Source organism: Mustela putorius, unplaced genomic scaffold, assembly GCF_011764305.1.
Source record: "Mustela putorius furo isolate JIRA1106 unplaced genomic scaffold, ASM1176430v1.1 tig00000450_pilon_pilon_pilon, whole genome shotgun sequence".
NCBI classification, from domain to species: domain Eukaryota; kingdom Metazoa; phylum Chordata; class Mammalia; order Carnivora; family Mustelidae; genus Mustela; species Mustela putorius.
Genome location: NW_025421385.1, coordinates 9,883,198 through 9,903,819, shown reverse-complemented (window position 1 = coordinate 9,903,819; position 20,622 = coordinate 9,883,198). Strand labels below are relative to the sequence as shown.

Here is a 20,622-nt window from a genome sequence, read left to right as displayed (position 1 = left end):
AGTTGGTATCTCGAGACATCCTTATTTATTCACTGACAAGCATTTATTTCAACTACTCTAAACTTAAAATAATAAAAAGCATCTAATCATACTGCCACAGGGTGAACCTGGCCTGAACATGGCAGTCTCCCAGGATCCTTTGGGATCCTTTGGGATCACTGGGTGCATTAGGAGACCACAGACCCACAGTAAATGTTCATTGTTTCAACAATTAAGTTACTGTTAAAAAGTGAAGGCTGCCTCAATCATAATCAGATGATAAAATGCCGTAATTCAAAGTAATGGATGAATCTATACTGAGCAATGAGGCCTTGCCTGCTGGCCCACGATGCTGTTCATGGCCAGAACAGGTGAGAGGTTCCCAGACTGAATCTGGACTGGCTCAGACATGGAGGGAGGGAAGCTCCCACCTTAAATCCTGGACACACCTACTGGCTTCAGTCCGCTGACAAGATAGCCTCCACTACCTCTGCTTTTGTTAGAATCTCTAATTAATTGATAACACTATTGAGTAAAATGTAAATTTATATCTGATGTATTATACATTTTTTATGTGAAATAAATTCCATAACAACTACGAATAAACTAAGTGTAAATCCAAAATATTTCTAAGAAACTGAAGAGCTTAGCTTCAAGCATTTCAGCATGTCCTGGTTTAGACCAGCAGATGTAGCTGTGAATTAAAACAGGGAATGTGCACTGCTCTCCTTCAGCCAGTAGATGGCACCCTTCTTTTTTTTGAACTGGGTTTATAACGATTTAATAGGATTCAAGGTTGCTACCAACCATTAATTATTTGACAAAGGGACTGATTCTGATTTACCTAATTTACCCAGAATAATCATATCAATTATTTATTGAGTGCATAGATCTGGACCATTTCTGTCCAGCATTTTCTAAGATTTGTTTTCTTTAGTCGTGGAAAGATAAGAGTTCTCAGGAGTTGGGGCAATCTCACAATTATCCTCCAAACTCTCTGAGAACTGAAATGTAGTACTGCTGTCCGCAAGATGCAGAATGGGTCATATAATAAGAATTTGCTTAGAGAGTCTTAAAACCGAAGCCTTCCACAGTAATGGTCTGCTGGGAGCCCTGTCTTGGCATAGTGCCTGGCTCAGGGTAGACCCACAAATGTCTTTTGAATGAACAAATTCATAAACACTACTGCTTTTTAAAAGGTGTGCCCTTGAAAAACTATCAGTGGTTCATTTTTCTGTGAGACTTCTCAGATATGGATAGCAATCTGATATTCCTATTGGTCTATAGGTAGGGGGACAGTACACTCGTATTCTCACGTTTTAAAGACATGAAGATATAAAAAGATTCCAAGGGTCCTTGTATTCAGCAGTGCCAATCAGAAAACAATTTTTCTTGCCCAACCATCTTCTTTAGGCCATAATCCTCCTACAGTTGCCATAAAACAAAGAAGTTCACATTCTAGAAACTAGAATAGCACCAGATAGCCCATAAAGCCCAAGTTCTTGAGCATATAACTTAAACTAAATATCTTAACTTTGTTGGCCTATGAAAGTTTGGATGGATTCATTATGACTCTTCTTGTTCAAAGGTTATTTATATTTTAAAATTTCTTAAAACTTTATTATTCAGCTTATGACCCACATTACTAAGTTCTGGAAACATCCCCTGACAATTCCATCAAGTCAATTTAAAGTGCTAAAAGACCATCATTTTTATAGAAACTACAAGCTTAATAACCTTACTATTAAGTATCCCATTCCCTCAAGTATATTTCACACATGGTCAAAGAAGTTCTGTGAACTTCTAAGCAACTGTGTTTCATTTCTAGCATAAATTAATAAAAATTTAAATGGCAGTATTACTGTTAAAGTAATACATATTTAAGGGACATGCAGAAAAGTGAAATAAAAAAATCGACTCCCACACCCATAACTCATCCACACATTTCTACTGCACATATTTCCCCCCAGTTTTTTCCACTTGTTTTCAAGTAACTGCTCTCATATTATATATACAAATGAATCCTGCTTTACCATTATACCCTAAGCATTTTTCTACTGCAGATGAAGGCTAAAAGGAGGCCTTCTCTTTTATGAGGAAAGAATGGCCCAGTCCTCTACCTAACTGACATTAATTAGAAAGCCGGGAGATGAGGCCCACATTGAAGATACCCAGGAAAACCAGTGAAGTCATCACGAATGTGTGGATCACAGCACAATTAAAACCAAATTTACTCCTTCCCCCTCACTCTGGCCCCTTTCAACTACATCTCTATTTTCCTATCTTAGCTAGGGGAGGTAACATCGGAAAAAAAACCTAGGTTCTAAAGACTATCAGACTTGGATCCAAATCTTGACTCTGTCAGTTATAAGCTGTGTGATCTTGGACAAGTGACTTAACCTCTCTGAGTCCCAATTTCCTCACTTATAAAATGGGGGATATTACTATCTGCTTCATAGTTACTGTGAAGATTAAATAACCCGCTATGTCTAAAAGTCTGGTACGATGCCTGCAACGGAAGGAGAGACTTTATACTGGCCAAAAGCAAAACTGCGGCTGACAACAAAAATCATCCCAAATATTCAGTCATTGGTTTTCTAACTTTTCCGTGTAAACACAACTTAAACAATTACTAGCCAGCAGAGTTACTTTAAAAATAAAGGTTAGTCAGACTAAAAAGCAGCATCTATCTGTCCATCAGTATACTCTAAGTAAAACGTACAATAATGCCTACGTTCAGTTATGATTAAACCAAATGGGAAACCTTCGGTAATGCCTATAGCAGTATTATCACTTAGCACTCCCCCTCCTTGCAATTTCTCCCCCTTTCCGGAATCGCTCCGGTCAGCATACTCACATGCTGACAATTCTCCCAACTTAAACAAAAAACAAAAAACGCCTCTCTTGATCTCAGTCCCCCTTCCAGCTACGACCCCATCTCTTTCTTTACCCGTAGAGCAGAATTTAAGACGTGTCTATACAGACAGTCTCTCTTCTCCGTTCTTTCGGACCCCCTCCACCCAGGCTTTACTCACCAAGGACCGCCACACCGCTGCCTCGGCGAACTGCCGAGTCTCATCTTACATGATTTCACGCCACTATACACCTTCTTCACCTGGCATCCAAGTCACTGTTCTCCCGGGTTTTCTCCTTTGCTAATTTCCTCCATATTTCCCAACCTCTAAACCTTGGGAGTGCCCAGAGCTCTTTCCTTGGACCTCTTTTCTCTCTCTGTTCAGTGCCTTGGTGAGCTCATCTCATCTGGTCTCCTGGCTTTGACTACTATCCACACACTGAAGACTCTCAAACTTACATCTTGACCTTGTACCTCTCCTCTGAACTCCAAACTTCTATATCTAACTGCTTGACTCTCCACTTTGCTATCTAACGGATTATTTCAAACTCACAGGCCCTGTGAGTGACGGGAGCTTCCGACGTTATCCCTGAACATCTGCTCCTCTCACGCTATCCCCATCCATCTTCCAGCTGCTTAGGCCAAAAGCCTTGGAGATCCTTGACTTCATTTTTTCTCTCACCTCTCACATTCGACGTGAAACAAGTCCTAGTTACTCTACCTTCAAAATATATCCAGAACCTCTTCTCTTCAACTCCCTTGCTGCCACCTATACCAAGTCACCGTCAGTTCTCACCTGTCACACACGGCCTGGTCCACATGTGCGTGCACGCGCGCGCGCACACACACACACACACACACACACACACTTCTTGGAAATCAGGCATAGTTAGTCACAGAAAGTAGAATAAACATTCAGACAGCAATTACAGGACCGCAGTTACTTACACTGTGAACTCCTAAAGCTTTCCAGACTGCGAAGCTGATCACACCAACCCCACACCATGCATAAAGTGAGCCCCAGCCCAGGGCTCGCAAGGCAAGGGAAGACCCGCTCTCTGGTAAGGCGGCTGTGGCCATACTTCCCTGCAAAGGAGAAAGAAAGGAAAAAGCATCAGTTCAGAAAGTATAATTATTTTGGGAATGTTTGATGCTCACGACTCTCAGAATGTCACCGTAATTTTGGGATGCCAGACGAACCCAAGTTCAAAAAGCAGCTTTGTTACTTAATAACTACAAGACTTAGGTCACAACTTCTCTGACTGACGGATATTTGAGTAGGCAGGGCATTGCCAGGAGCTGCAGCTGGGTACTAGAGAGAAAAAGACAAATAGAGTAACTTCTTTCTGACTAAAAATTTCGGTCACTGGTGCGGGGGCTGGGGGCTGGACACAGACACATAAAAGTTAACTGTGATCTAAATGGAATGTGCAACAAAAGAACTATACCCAGGGCACCACAGTCCCAGAGGAGGATACATTATCTACTGCTGCAATTAGAGGAAGCTTTAAGGAGGGGTTCCTCAAAGAGGTGAACTATAGAAGTCACTGTGAAGACTTTCTCACATTGAGGTCTTTCATCCATTTTGAGTCTGTTTTTGTGTGTGACTTGTAAATGTATATGCAAAATGTGTGGCACACAGTAGAAACCCAACTTGTGGCGAAACCCAACTTGTGGCAGCTAGTCATGAGAAAGTAGGAAATAAACAATGACTCTCCTTTTGGGTTTTAAGGCCTCTTATTACGGTAAAAAAAAATCTATAACCATAATAACTGAACAACTTTCAGCCTACAGCACACGAACTTGAGAGAAGACTAGGAATGCAATGCATGCTTCAAAAGCATATAACCATCCCATCACTGAAAGCACTGGTTACTGATTATTTTTTTCCAAAACTTTTCTTTGCTCTTTTTGCCTATTAATTATCCCAGAAAAGCCCTAAAACATTCTGTCAGGTTCTCTCTGGGTTCTGTTCACTGGCATCTTCATTAAAATGCCATCAAACTGATCAGCTAATGTAATAAGATAGCAAATTTGTAATGTTTGGTCTTCCTTCTGGAAACAAATTTCCATTTACTTGGGGGAAAAAAGCCCTTCTTCTTAAGAACAACTTCCTTTATATTGCTCAACCCACTGAATTATCAAGGTTTGTATCACGTGCTGTGGTTACGAATGTTATTGGTGGCACATAGAAAAGCTGGGCTTACCTGTATCTTCAGGTCTCACACCGTGCCCTGACCTATTTGTTGACTTACCACTTGTCTGTAATACACCTGAGACCCAACCAGATTTTCAGGAGATGTTTCTTTATTTTCTGTGATCAAATCACTCTCCTCTCCCTTTACTCATGTTGCTGTGATTTCAGACCAGTTCATTTCAGATCAGTTCACCACAGATATCATGTAAATTCACTAACTTCTAACTAGCCTGAATTTTCATCCAAAAGCAATACCATTAACCAAATATTATTAGAAGAGGGTCAATTTAAGTGCCTAAATTTTATTTTAGAAACTTAAGTTAAAAACTCCTTATTTCCTTGGGAAGGACGGAAATTATCTATGTATTATGTATGTATGTGCATGTGTTTTTTAAAAGGGACCTTAGCTTATACCTTCCTCTGTTTATTCAGTAAAGGACAAAGAAAAATCAATGTTCATTCGTTCAGCATTTACTACTCCCTTTCCACTAGTGTGAGACTCAGCTAAGATACTGCGGTTAAGACTTTAAAGAAATGATGACCATCTTCCTGAAATAATAGCAGTGTAGGCTGTCCCCAACTAAAGCTGGTCATTTTTAGAGTCCTGAGTTGCAATCTGTATCTGTATTATAATGAATGCTTCGATTCCAGGCTAGCACACAGAAGGCTATTTAAGTAAAAAATTGCTAAAAATAGTATAATTTCCTCACCAAGAATAAGATGGAAAGAGCGCCATGGTGAGCAAGTTGTTTAATCTGTCTGTGCCTCAGTTTAATGGGGACAGCCTAATAACAGTGTCTCATGGGGCTGTGGTGGGGGTTCAAGGAACAGCAGCAGCCAGCACGTGGTAAAACTCAAATGCTCGATATTATCTTTACTACTAATGTCAGGGAAAACTGCCAGGCGGCGACTCTGAAATAAACTGCCTAAGTGGGATTCTTAAACCGGCACTTGCTAAGTGTAAATGCATTACCTGCTTCAGAACCTCTGAGCCTCTCAGACACAGTCTGGATCAATGGTAATGCTCTAATTCAGATGCTCCCCCAGAGGAGAGGCAGAACTTTACACAACATATTTAACCAGCCAGAACAGTAGTTCTCAAACTTTCCGGTCTCAGGATCCATTTCTACTTGGATCCCAAAGACTTCTGCTTGTGTGGATTATACTTACAAATATTTAATATATTAAAAATTAAAACTAAGAAATTCTTAAATTTTAAGTATTAATTTAAAAATTTTAATTTAAATTTAAAGTATTCATTGAAAAGTATTCATTTAAGTATTCATTTAAAAATCAACCCAGTAGGGGCGCCTGGGTGGCTCAGTGGGTTAAAGCCTCTGCCTTCGGCTCAGGTCATGATCTCAGGGTCCTGAGATCGAGTCCCACGTGGGGCTCTCTGCTCAGCAGGGAGCCTGCCTCCCCCTCTCTCTCTGCCTGCCTCTCTGTGTACTTGTGATCTCTCTCTGTCAAATAAATAAATAAAATCTTAAAAAAAAAAATCAACCCAGTATAGGTGAATAGAAACCTATTCTTATGAAAACAACTGCCTTATAAAACAAAAGAATTTAGTGCCAAGAAGCAATGTTTTACGTTTTGATTAATCTTCTAAATGTTTGGCTTAATAAAGGACAGATGAATTTTCATAAATGCTTCTGTATTCAATCTGTTGCAATATGTTTTTTGATGGAAGAATGTGAATAAAATCCAGTCTTCCAGAGATCTGTGGCTGGAAAAGGGACAAGTATTTTAACAGCCTCCTTTCTCTGACACTCCACCGAAACTTCCCGAATAGCTGCCTGTACTCTGGAATTGGAAGTCAGACCGTTGAGTTTTTTGCACTTTGTTATATTAAAATCCATTTATCTCTTTTGTATTTCGAATGGGCCTTTTATTCATGCATTAGGATCATTCAGGAAATACTGATTTACCAATTTATGCAGATCTTTCCGAGGCTGACACCATTTATTAAATATTTAAAATATCACATTATTATTACCAGCAATCTCATCAGGAGAGCCTTACGTATCGAGCACCTATCATGCTCCCAATGGCACGTTTCCCAAGATCTAATTTTCACTTGCAAGCTTCAATTTTTTTCATTGACAATAAATACCGACAAATGCTTGCTTGAGAGATGACAGGCTCATTTTGTTCATTTTGAAGATAATATCTGCCAAATACCTACTTCTGAATAACTATAGTTTGTCAGTTGCTCTTTCAAATACAATATGATATTACATGAAAAAAAGCAGCTGGTTCAGCATGCAACTTAATCATACAATTGCTTTTCCTAGAGAAAAACGTCTCTGGTATAGATCAGAAGGGCTTTATGATACTTCCCATTTCTTCATGTGGAATAGTAATCAAGTGTTAAGATTTAATAAAATCAACACTTTTACTGCTATAACAAGGACATTCTCATGCAACGAGGTTTTTTTTTTGTTTTGTTTCATTTTGTTTTTGAAACTACAGAGGCATGGTAACAGAGAACACAATGACTGCTAGTACAGTTTGGTGCCACGGCCTTGATTACACTAATGCACCAGCAGTTTTACCCCCGCAAATGACTTGGGATTATTATGAAAATAGTTTTTTTACAGACCCTCAAAAGAGTCTCAAGGATCCTAGGGCTCTGTGGACCACAGCTTGACAACCACATTTGATAGGGCATGTGTGATAATCAAATCTTAGAACCACAAAATAGAATACCAAGTTGTAATTGTGCGTATGTAGTTTTTTTCCCTAAAAATCCGTAACTTTCATGAGATTCTCAGAAAGGTCTGTGACCCAAAAGTTAACTGGTAATTTTGGCTTAGAAATCTATGCAAATTGTACTGTTAAAACTTTGCTATCAGTTAGGCCTTACTGATTCCTTCTACAAGATGTATTTCTGCACGGAAAATATTCTGTAATACAGGGGGAAATGACCACAGTTTCATCACAGTGATTTCTGTAGTTCCATTTAAGTCTCGAGTATGCAGATGGGAAGCAAAAGCATCTTAAATGTGGTCTTTTTCCTTTACGGTATTTGCACTGCTTAAGCATGATATCCAATTATTAACACTGTTCTTCCAAGCAAACATCAAATTATAATTATATAGTTAATTGTGTCAATATTTAGTATCTGTCTCCTGCACCAGATGCTAGCTTCCTGAAAGGCAGATGTTTTGTACATTCTTCTTTCTCCTATACCTAGCTAGCACAGTGCCTGATACATAAAAGATCCCAAGTTAACATCTGAAGCAATGAAATGATGGATAAAGAAGTCATACGGGACGAAGAGGGCAGACAGGACACGTGCAAACAAGTAATGACAAGTCAATGAGAAGAAAAATCCTCCAACTGGGGTATGACCACATGAGTGATTACTTAGTCTTGCTCAGAGAGTAAGAATTTTCTGCCTTAAGTAGCTTGTGGTCATTCACCCCAAACTGAGCCCTTATGTGTCAGGGACTTTTCTGGGGAACGGGGCTGCAGCAGCACAAAGCATGTGTGATCTCTGGGCTCAAGGAGCTGACCCATGTTTTTCATTGATGGTAAGATGCACTTTATTTCAACAATTGAACATTTCTGAAACAGAAATGCCTCTGGTGGGGTGCCTGGCTGGCTTAGTCAGTAGAATATGAGACTCCTGGTCTTGGGATCATATTAAGCCCCAGGCCGGGTGTAAAGCTTAAATAAATAAGTAAATAGAAATGCTTCTGGGAATCAGTATTGTGTCAAGAATTTAACTGGCATCATTTTTTCCCCCAGAGGTGTATAAAATACTGGGCCTCTTACAACTGATAGGGAATTACCCCAATTTAGACTTAGTCATGTTGTGAACAGGAAATGTACTGGATAGCTTTCCAAGTCTTGTGCTGCTAAAATTTAAGAAAAAGAAATCACATAACTAAGTACTTCTCTTTTCTTTTCTTTTTAAATAAAGATTTCATTTATGATTGAGAGAGAGAGAAGGCACAGAGGGAGGAGAAGCAGGCTCTCCACTGGGAAGAGAGCCAGCCCCACATGGGGCTCTTGATCCCAGGACTCCAAGATCATGACCCCAGTTGAAGGCAGACACTTAACCAACTGAACCCCCCCGGGTCTCCCTAAATACTTCTTTCTAAATGAAAATAAAGACCATTGGTTAATTTGTACACTTCTTGAATCTAGGTATATAGGTTTACTTCTTAAAACAACATGAAAGTCCACCAACATTTTCTTTACTTCTCCCATGCAAAACAGCTGCCAATTATGTGTAAACAATAACAATGCTATGAATGGATTTCCGGGTCACAAACCTTGTTGAACCATTCAGGGCTTTTCTTTTTAGCCAATGATAATGTTGTAACAAATCCCGCTAGCATTCCTGCCGCAGCCACTGTACCAAGGAAAACTCCACCTGCCAAGAGTTTTGGGGGTAAGGCGAGGAGAGATATTAAAGAGAAAGAGAGAAAGAGGAAAAAAAACCACCTTAAGAAGATGTACCCAAGTTAAGTTCAGACACTATTTCAATTTTAAGTCACTTTGAAATGTGAGAACGAAAGCTAGTTGGCTCTGGCCAAAGGTAAACCAGAGGGGTGCGAAACCTGCGTGACCTCACGACCTCTGGTTCCTGAGATCATTCTGCGGGGTCGTTTCCAAGTGCTGGGAAGTGGCCCAGGGTCCCTTTCCCTCTTCCCAGGGACGGTTTGGGAGTTTCTCCCGGGGAGGAAAACAAGCTAGTGGAAGGTAGGACAAGGGACGGGAGAAACTGCAGAGCGGATGGGGAAAATGCAGCACACAGGACACCTCACGGGCCCAGCCCCCCAGCCCAGGGGAGTCTCCACCCTGCACCGCGCACGACCCCTGACCGGCCGATCCCCACCGGCTAAACTCAGGGGCAACCCAAGGTTAGGTCTCCCAGGGCGGGGTGTGTGTGGGAATGGCGGCTCCAGCGCAGGCCCGGGAGGAGCTCGCCCCGACACCAGCACCTCACCACACCACACCTTTCACCAGGAAAAGCCGATCGTCTGTGGAACCCCGAGCCTCGAGGCCTGAGGACGGCGGCCCATGCTCAGCACCTGCCGTCTCCATGTTCGTAAGACTCCACGGCTGGGTCCGACGCCAACTGAGGTCGGGGGGAAGCGCGAGCGAAGCGGAGGAGAAAGGTTCCGCTACCGGCTCTCCCTGTGCGTTCAGAATACCGGTCCGGGGACCGGCCGAGGGTCCCAAACCCTCTCACCTCTCCCCGCGGCGTGGTGGCTGCACGTGGTGTCCCCACCCCAACCTCGGGGTCGGGGCGGAGGGGCGCGGGCCGCCTCCAGCTCGGGCCTTTAGCCCGAAAGCCGCACTTGAACAGGACAGCGTCTTACCGGCCGCAGTGCTCGGCTCGGGCTCTGGGAGGCAGTGAGCGGTCGCAGATGGCGCGGCGCGCCCAGGGCCGGCGGGTTCGAGACCCTGGAGCTCCGTCTCCCGGATCGGCCTTCGTTCCACCCAGGGATTTAACCAGCGCTAATATTTCACGATTCTAAAAAGCAGGTCTATGTCTTCTCTTTGTATTTTTCCGGGAAATTTCGTAGCAGTGCTCACGTGAGGTGTAAGGGGCAGGTTTTATCGCTGGAAGAGAGCCAGCCCCAGCTCCGCTGCGATCACCTCCGTCCCGTGCTTTGATTGATGGACCTACCGAGCAGGGCGGGCGGCTGTCCTGCTGAACTGGCGTTAGACAAGCCAACGGGGACAGCAGAGGACCACCCTGAGAACTTGCTAACGCAGATGTCCAGGTTGCACCAGAGCCCTTCTTGCGGGGCGACACTGGTGCTGGCCGCCCCCAGATGGGCTTGGGCTTCTGTCTAGGAGGCTGATCTGCAACGGTTGTGGATTCTATAAATGGTCACCGAGAGGAAGAGGCTGGAAGTCGTAGAAAATCTCTTCAGCCTCTCAAACACCGACGCATGACATCATCTTTTAAAATGAGACAATCTGTCATTTGTTCATTCTGAACACTCGCACAAAGGCCATGAACTTCTTCAGGATGGGGATGGAGATTTTTATTCAATTTTAGATTCCCTGGCTCTCAACTCCTTACCTGGTTACACATAATAAATTCTGGATGAATGAGTAAATGAATGCATTAGTTAATTACAATTAGTAGCTCAAATCTGGGCTCAGGTCCTAAGTCACTTCTCTGTTAGGTGAACTTGGCTGAGTTATTTAGGCTCTTTGCCTCAGTTTCCTCATATATAAAAGAAACTGACATTACCTGCCTTAGAAGTTGCTGTGAGAATTAAAGGAAGCAATAAAAATAAAGAAGTTAGCGTAGTGCCTGGCACAGATAGATACTCAATACATGTTAACGCTAGCTATCATAACTTTCAATTCCCACAGCTATTTCACAGCATTACCTATGGAAATTTTTAAATTATAGATGCCCAGGGCCTACTGCTGAAGATGATTGCTCTGAAGGTCCATGCAGGGCAGTTTAAAAGCTCCACTGGGGGCTCTCTCTACCGCTCTAAAAAAAAATTTAAAAATAAATAAATAAATTTTAAAAATTAGGGGTGCCTGCTCAGTCAGTTAGGGGTCTGACTCTTGATTTCTGCTCAGGTCATGATTTCATGGTCCTGAGATTGTGCCCCGCCCCATGCAGAGCCTGCTTAGGATTCTCCCTCTCCCTCTGGCCCTCTCCCCCCAAAATAAAAAAAAATATTTTTTATAAAAGCCCATGGGGTTTCAGATGATCAGTCGGGTTGAGAACTACGGCTCTGTTGGTGCCTTGGAAATACAAGGCCAGAGTCTGAAAGTCCCCTTTAAACTGGTAAATACTGGGCTCACTTGTTGAAGGTATTAAGGACTCATCTTTTCTCCTTTCCCTCATACAAAAAGGTGATCCCAGCAGCTAATATTTATTGAGTGCTTTCTATATGCCTGGCTTTGTGCTAAGTGCTTCAAATATGTTATCTCATTTAATTTTCTTCATAAACTCAGACCAATTAACTTGCTCAACTCACACAGCTGTTAAAAAGCCGAGCCAGGAAGCAGCTCTATTTTTAAAAGCAACAAAAGCAAAAGAAATAAGTGGGACTATCACAGGCCCAAAAGCTTCTGCACGGTAGAGGCACCATCAACAAAATGAAAAGACAACCTACTGCATGGGAGCGAATATTTGCAAATTGTATAGCTGACACGGAGCTAATACCCAATATATAAGGAACTCATACAACTCAAAGGCAAAAAGAAAAAAAATCACATGGGCAGAGGATCTGAATAGACGTTTTTCTGAAGAAGACAAATAGCTGGCCAACAGAGCCATGAAAAGATGCTCTACATCATTAACCATCAAGGAAATACAAATCAAAACCACAGTAAGAATCACCTGACACCTGTTAGAATGGCCCTTATGAAAAAGACAAGTGATAAGTGTCTCTGAAGATGTGGAGAGAAGAGAACTCTTCTACACTGTTGGTGGGAAAAGACTGATGCGGCTGCAATGGAAAACAGTACAGATGCTCCTCAAAAAATTAAAAATAGACCTACCATATGATCTAGCAATTCCACTCTGAATATTTATCTGAAGAAAGTGAAAACACTATCTTGGAAAGCTGTACCCATGTTCATTGTAACGTTATCTATAATAGCCAAGGTATGGAAGCCACCTAAATGTCCATCAATGGACGAATGGATAAAGAAATTGCAGTATACATATTTAATGGAATATTCAGCCATAAAACGAATGAAACCTTGCCATTTGCAACAGCATGGATGAGCCTCGAGGACATTATGTTAAGTGAAATAAGTCACACAAAGAAAGACAAATACTGTGTGACCTCTCCTGTGTGTGCGATCTAAACGAACAAACAAACAAAATAAAAATGAAAAAAAGAACAAGCAAACAAAAAAGAAGACCACAGATACAGACATCGATACAACGGTGGTTGCCAGAGGCAAGGAAGGGGTGGAGAGTAGGAGAAATAGGTGAAGGGGGCCAAAAGTAAGTAGAAAACAAACAAACAAATAAGTAAAAGCAATTCTGTCCGAGTCCTTATCCACTACCCAGTGGTCCCTAAGCTTGAGCTTGGTAACTGGAATTTCCCCGAAGGGCCTCACTCCCAGAGTTTCTGATTCAGTGGGTCTGCATGGGGCCTGGGAACTTTCATGTCTAACGAGTTCACAAGTGGTGCTGCTGGTTAGAGAGATCCTCTCTCTGCTTCACTCTTACGGTTTATACCTCTTAAAGCCACACCGTCCACTTCAGCACTTGGAATTGTCTTCTCCCAAGACGGCTCAGAGAGGACATGTCCAGGCTACCTAGTTCCCCATCTTTGCCGCCCCCCACCCGTCCCTGCCAAACCACAGACATTTTTTATTTTAAGACTTATATTACTATTTACTGTAAGGAATAGAAGAGAGAGAAGTCATGTTTAAATGTAGGGACATTACAGCACCCTGTCGTCTAGAGCCTGTTTTCATTCTGAGGCAATATCAACCATCCCTGCTGGACCCGTTTCTGCTTCTGTTCCAAGGGCTGCTGCTCACAAACGTCTGTCTTCATTCTAATTCCCCAAAGCAGAGGACAGCGTTCCTCCTTCCTACCCTTAAGTTCAGTTTCCCAGGATACAGAGGGTGAAGAGCAATAAAGGCAAACCCCTGGGTAATCTTTGCCGTGGTGAGAAATGTGCACTTTGAAGATCCTTGTCAGACACACGCCTTGAGAGGAGAGACTGGGAGCCCCTTGGATGAGGCGACCTTATCGTGTGAGGAGCTCCCAAACCCCATTCCTCACTGGCCCTAGGCTCCTGTCCTTTGCTCGGTTCCAGATTCCAGAAGGTGGTGATCCCAAGACCTGGGAAGCCTACATGAAACCAGGATGGGGAGTCCCTGGCCTTGAGATTAGAACCACAGTCCAGGCATCCCAATTAGGACACTTAAAGAAAATGCATTTTAAAGACAATGTTAACCAAGATCTCCCATTTCTGCGGTTTGCACAGTTAGGGACTTCGGGTGCCGTCAAATTAACTGGCCTGCTCTCCAATCCTACCTAGACTGGGTTCTACAAGAATGAGTGATGCGATCTCCAAACAGGTGATTCGCAGATATTTGGAACACAGTGTCTCTGCGAGACAGGCTCTGCTGGTTCTGAAACAGCAAGGTGGGGCATATGCTGAGCATGGGTCCCTGTGGTCAGACATTTACAGAAGTTTGGTGCTCCGTGTGATGGGAGCAGGACTGGTGTTTCAGTGGAAGCGTGATTCCCTTTTAGGAAAATGTAATAGAAATGTCTTGCAAGCAAAGAAGCTGCTGGGAAAGCAAGCTCATCTGAGACCGACTCTGTTGCTATTTTGGTGTTTGTTTTAGTCAGCTGAAAGTCCATACCATCTATGCATCTGACCACATTCTTATTTCAAACCTTTGGGCCCCTGTGGATTCTATTTCAAGTTTCAATGGCTAGAAAACCTGTTAGCATTATGGTTTCCCAGAACGTGGGTACCCTCGCTCTCTCTAGTTCCAAACACTGACAGGCTTTTTTCCCCCATCTATTTTTAAAACATTTCTTTTGGAGCTTTACTTTCTCCCTGTTTAAAATATGAGGGTGAATTCTTTTTTAAAACCTGATAAACGTCACATATTGGTCATTCTTCTCACTGCTTCTTGATATAAGATAGTTGTCAGAAATAGAGCCCAGAGATCTTTAAAAGCTGTTGCCTAATTAAATGTGTTCCTAGGAAAACGGTTCTGCTGGGCTTTATGTGGAATTATTAACAAAGGTTACCTTGAGGGAAGAGGGGAGGTGAAACTTTCTAATCATATTTCATCTGTCTGTCCTAATAAGCAAAATGCTGACCAAAGCAACAGTTTTACAAATTCCTATAATGTTTCCAAAAAAAATTTAGCAAGAAACTTGTATTACTTTTACGAAAGGGAGGAAACAAGGAAGAAAAACAATGAAAATCCTTTAAAAATGTATCACATCATTTAAAGGGATTTTTTTTTTTCTGTGTAAGTAGAAATATTATGTAGGTTTCCAGAGTAATTCACCAAACTCTTTAGCAGGTATCCAGTGACAACACTTGGATAGCGAGGGAGTAAGAGTGAGAAGCGTATGTCCCCTGGAGAGACTTTCGGCTGGTGGAGAGCCCTTGCCAAGTGTATATCCCCCAGCTTGATGTTCTCAGAGTCTCTTGAATTCTTCCCAGTCTCTGCTCCAGACTCCCAGAGTTATAGCTGCCTTGAAGTGCACTACAGTCAATACCATGCAGCGGAAGTGCTAAGAAGGGTAATGATTCCTCTGCAGTGAGCTGAAACTTGACTTTCAAAGGTTGTATCTCATCACTCACTTCCGGCCTCTCTTTACTTACCTCTTAGAATAGTATCTCTAACTGCCCCAGGCTGAATAATAGAAGTCTGTCTTCATCACAGTAAATGGAAGTTGCCATTACAGGTAGTCTCCTCTCAATTTGTCTTCCTGGTAGAGAGTATCTTTCCTACCTCCTTCTATGCTCACAGCTGGATTGTTACTGTTAACGAGAGACCAGAAATCATTTTGAAAGCTGTTCTGTTTCACGAGCCACAGATCTTTCCTTATAAAAGATCGATGCATATAATTTCCTTTAATGATAGTCCTCGATCTTTTGAGGATCAAATATGCTCACATGTGTTCAAGCATTTTGTAAATTGTCAAGTTTTCTGGCAATAAAAGGCATTCTTAATTTTAGTCCCATGTGTGTCCCAGTCAGAGAAAAACCCTTTAACACTGCCAAAAGTAAAATATATTTCCATCTGTGCATTTCATTTTGCCAGTATTTCGTACACAGGCACACACATTTCATTAGTGCTTATTGTATTTTTTGGTGAATTATTCTCTCCTGATGGATTAAAGTTAATAAACTACAAAGTGACTGAAAACAGGTTCTATGACATATGTGATGAGGAGTGATAAATTACTTTTTGAACAAATTCTGTGGTCAGATTGATTTTAATTCTCATTCATTGAGAGGTTTAATTGAATTGATTGAATTGAATTAATTGAATTGAATTGAATTGATTGTGACGGTCTGAGGGGCTGGGTTTACTCTGGTGAAGGAAAGAGGCCCTTGGCTCATTGGGAGCTTAGAGTTCCAGGATCCTCCATTTTCTAATTTACTGGCAATTTCATCACAGCGTCTTTCCATTTCCGCCTTCAGGGAAGGTGGAACTTCATTTCCTAACTTCATGTCTTCTACTTTGTGCCTTAACAAGTTCAGTATGATCTAAAGCAATTTTTATTTCCTGTTTGAGACCCCTGCGGTGCTTCAGGTCAATTGTTGTTGCATAACGTGGGTCTAGAACACCTAGGAGATTGTTATGCGTCTGTGCTGAGCCTGGATGGTCCAGGTCTTGGAACTTAGAGGGTAGGGGCTGTTTCCCAGAATTAGGCTCAGCAACTGAAGCCTCACAAATGATTCAGAAGCAAGTAGGCTTGTCCTGGGGAACAAAGCCCATGCTTATGGGGTCCTGGCAATAGAGGGCTGTAGTCCTGGTGGTCTGGTTGTGAGATGAAGTAGCTGTCAAAGCAATTAACATGGTGTTCCAGAATTCAGGGCAGAGGAGGGAGTTCAGAACTTCAGGTGAGAAGGTCAGTGTCATCAAGAGACTTGCCCATGGATAACAGCATCCTGACCTTCCACAGAACCCAAGACCTAGAGGTTGTAACTCCTAAATGCAAAGGCACAGCCCAGGCAAAGTGAAGAGCCCGTGACCAGGATCCCAGCTGTGACAGAGTCAGTGGGCTTTTGGTGCTGAGTCGGTGAGGAGACTTGAGAGGTCCGCAATCCATAAATAGAGTCCATGAAGTCAGGTCAAGGTGAAGGCTGGGTCTCTAGGTAGGTCTAGAAGTGGGTCTAGAGGTAGAGGACTGGAGGAGAAGGATGGAAGCAGACAGGGCCCCTGCCTTTGGTTGTGTGATGTGTTCACATGCACACGGGCCTCCAACCCAGAGGACAGGGGCTGGAAACTAGCCTGTGTTCTGCTCACAAGCCTGGTACTCTGGTGCAGGTCACCCACTGCACCTGGAAAGGGCTGCCTTTTCTGGTGCACAAAATGGTACCACCTGGGCCAGTATTGGATTGGCAAACATGATGTTCAGAGGCTAGGAGCCAATTTTAAAAATATCCCAACTAAAGGTAGTCTACCTTGTATTAAGACAGAAAAAGAAATATGAGAAAGATTTCAAAGTATCCAGGGCTGGAATGTCAGAAAGAACTGTGTGGCCCTAAAATGCATTGAGATTCACCGTGCCTCTGGAATTCGGAGAATAAGTCAGAAAAATGTCGCCTTTGAAGAGTGCTAGCATGCTTCAACTCCTTGAATTTACTTTTAAAGAATACATCTGTGGCCTTTGAACAATTTTTCTTTTGTAATTCTGGCTCACCGACTGTTCTCTCTGTGTTACAAAAGCAGTGTCTACAGTTACTTCTCACTGGACAGTATACTTTCAATTTAGTAACGTATTTTACTGAGATTTGACCCCTTTGATTTATTCTTGCTTGTAAAAATAATAACCTCTTAAAATGTGATTATATAGTGTGATAAAATATTTCACAGTATAGTAAATTACATGCCACTTAAAAGATGATGTCTTTTTTAGGTCAAATGTACCAGGACCCAATACCCTTTTTAAAACATTCAAAGCATTTGATGGATTCATTGTGGAATGCACTATAAATAAATACAACCTCCAAATTCCAGACAATGAAAATATGCTAGGGGATACATCAAAGCTACGACCAAGGTAGAAAGGTAGAAAGAGCCTGGATGGGTTGTCTGGAAGCCAGCCCTGCCAGTAACGGGGCATCATTGTCTCCATATCTCTTAATATGGGCTTCATTTGCCTTCTCCATAAAAGGGAGGACTGCATAGATCAGCACTCTTCAGCACTGTTTAGCACTAAGAAAGTAGCTTTGATAGCATGCCAGTTCCAGAAGGCTGCTAGGTGTTACCTGGGGAAAAAACGTTTTGTCATCAAATAAGTTTGGCAAACAAAATATAACAGGTTTCTTTGCTTTGGGGCTTCTCAGAGTCCTCCAGAGGACCTAGTAAGCAGCGATTCTCTAACTAATTTGGCCAAAGAAATCCCTGTTGACGAATATCTTTTGTGCCTTAAGACTATAGTTTGAGAAAGACTGACCTAGTTGGTCACTAGGATTGTTTCTACTCCCCCCAAAATCTGATTCTAGCTCAGTTTGGAGAAACGAGGTTATTCCGTTTAGAGCGTAGAAAACAACTCCCCGCCTTCCTTTTGCAGCTCAAGGGCAGATCTAAAATTTAATGTCTCCGCTCTGCAGCTCATCTGAACCCTCTGGGTGGTCGGAAGAGCGAAGACCAGATTTCATGGAGGGGTCGAAGCTTCCATTAGACTCAAGCCAGAAATAATGTCTCACTTTCCCATGTCAAATTTAAAGCTGTTCTTCACATTCTAAAAGAGAAGAAAGAGAGAGCTATGTGTGTGTGTGGTTGGGGGGGCGGTTTGGGGAAGCCAAAATGGTCATGAAGAATCTACTTCATTCCAGTCAATTAGGAAGAAAAATGCAGTCCCCAAAGCATATTTCTGAATTGGTATAGTGGAGAAACCAAAAATACACTGACTTACAGTAGAATTAGATTTACTATTTCAAGCCCTGCTATATATTTATCCTTATTTGGTTGCTTTTCTCAGAGTTGCAGGACTCTGAGAAAAGTCACGGAGTCATCTTGCGTCCAGGAAGGATTTCACTCAAATGCTCCTCATGACAGATCCCGCAGGGGGTCTCCTCTTGATTTCAGATCCTAGAGCAACCAGTGGGCTGAAGCACATCCTATCTCCCACGTGATTTTTCTTAAAGGAGCTCAGTGTGCTGGGGGCCTGGGAGCCACTGGTCCTGGAGGACTTCAGTCTGCCCGTCACATCCTCAAGCTTCTCAGAACACTAGCTCTAGGCGGTTCCATTTGTGGAAGTTTCTGTGTTCCACGTCACATGGTCCAGTGGTGCTGGCCAAAGCCAAGGGGACCGGGATCACCATTAGACCCAAAGACAGTCTTCTGGGGGCCAGCTACTCTGCCCAGGAGGAGCCCCTTGCTGCCGGCTTCACCCCATCTGTAGCATGTGTTTCAGCTTCTCTCTCTCTCTGTCTCAACTCTGCTTCTCCCTCCTTGTCCTGAAGCTGTCCTCTGTGGTGTCCTCCTCAGCCACCCTTGCTCTGGCTGCCATACTGTCCCTAGAGGGGTCTTTCACAGTGCAGGTGCTACCTCTTATGCCTCTTTGCCCAAATGGAAAAAAACTCACCCTCTCTCACAGAAAATTGTCCCCCATAACCACTGAACACTTGCCCACCCGGCACCACATGCTTCCTGCTCACACACCGTCTGGAAGCCAAGGCCTTCATGGTTGCCAGGAGCTGAGCAGCTGGCTATTCCTCCCATTTTTCTTTTCTTTTCTTCTTAAAATTTATTTATTTATTTTAAAGAGGGAAAGAGAGAACATGAGTGTGGTAAGGGAGAGAAGCAGACTCCGCCTGCCTGGGAGCCTGGAGCAGGATACAGGACTTGATCTCACCACCCTGAGATCACAACCTGGGCTGTAACCAAAAGGTGGACACTTAACCAACTGCAGACCCAGGCCCCCCAATTATTCCCATTTTTATTTGTGGTGCATTCTGAGGCTCCCGCCCCAGCCTCAGCCTGTCATGCAGGTCACTCCAGGGGCCATATCCTAGTCTAGGTCGGGGCTTCTCCCCATCTGCCCTACTCCCCTGCAGCACTGTGCCCGTAAGCAACCAGGTCAACCAGAACTCTGGACACTATTGTACTGGTATTTCAGAAGACTTTTGACAAAACCCCTCATTTCGTAACTTTATTACTAAGGTTGGTTGTTTTTGAAGTTGGCTGAGCACCTGTGCCCAAAGAGTCTTAATTTACATACCACTTGGAAGGAAACCCCCGAGGCCATGCTGCAGGCTATTCAACATTTGTAAGCAACTTGAACCTAGACCCTGGAAGGAATGACTATTACATTTTACAGATGGCACAAAACAGGAAGCTTTAATTACTGAATGAGTGAGATGAAAGAGAAATGCCTTAAGATGGCTTAGGCAGACTCCACAAAAGTCGGACTTGAACAGACTTTAACGAAGACAAATCAAATTTGCAGAAAATAACCAAGTGCAGGATGGGGGAAATTTGGCCTGGAGTGCTTCCTGTGAAAAAGACATGGATCGTTTAGTTGGTCTGTGTGAGGACTGGCCACTCAGCATCCTCAGAGAGCAGGGAAGATGTAGGGGACAGTGGCTTGGAAACAGGAAGAACTTCTCAAACTCAACACCCAAAAAACAAGTCATCAAGTCAAAAAATGGGCAGAAGACATGAACAGATACTTCTCTAAAGAAGACATACAGGGGCGCCTGGGTGGCTCAGTGGGTTAAAGCCTCTGCCTTCGGCTCAGGTCGTGGGCCTGGGGTCCTGGGATCAAGCCCCATGTTGGGTTCTCTGCTCCGTAGGGAGCCTGTTTCCCCCTCTCTCTCTGCCTGCCTCTCTGCCTACTTGGATCTCTGTCTGTCAAATAAATAAATAAATATGAAGAAGACATATAAATGGCCAACAGACACATGAAAAAACACTCAAT

At 42.9% G+C, this 20,622-nt stretch overlaps 1 protein-coding gene across 1 annotated transcript in view; it reads right to left on the bottom strand.

Annotated features, from left to right (window-relative positions):
- Positions 1-10,154, bottom strand: part of TMEM242 (transmembrane protein 242) — a 28,920-nt gene extending 18,766 nt beyond the window's left edge. The window contains exons 1-3 of the mRNA XM_004770895.3: positions 10,001-10,154; positions 9,314-9,414; positions 3,782-3,919 (exon numbers count right to left, since the gene is read on the bottom strand). Coding sequence (XP_004770952.1) covers positions 3,782-3,919; positions 9,314-9,414; positions 10,001-10,088 — 327 coding nt within the window. The 5' untranslated portion in view covers positions 10,089-10,154. The remainder of the gene's footprint in view (positions 1-3,781; positions 3,920-9,313; positions 9,415-10,000) is intronic.
- Positions 10,155-20,622: the final 10,468 nt, after the last annotated feature.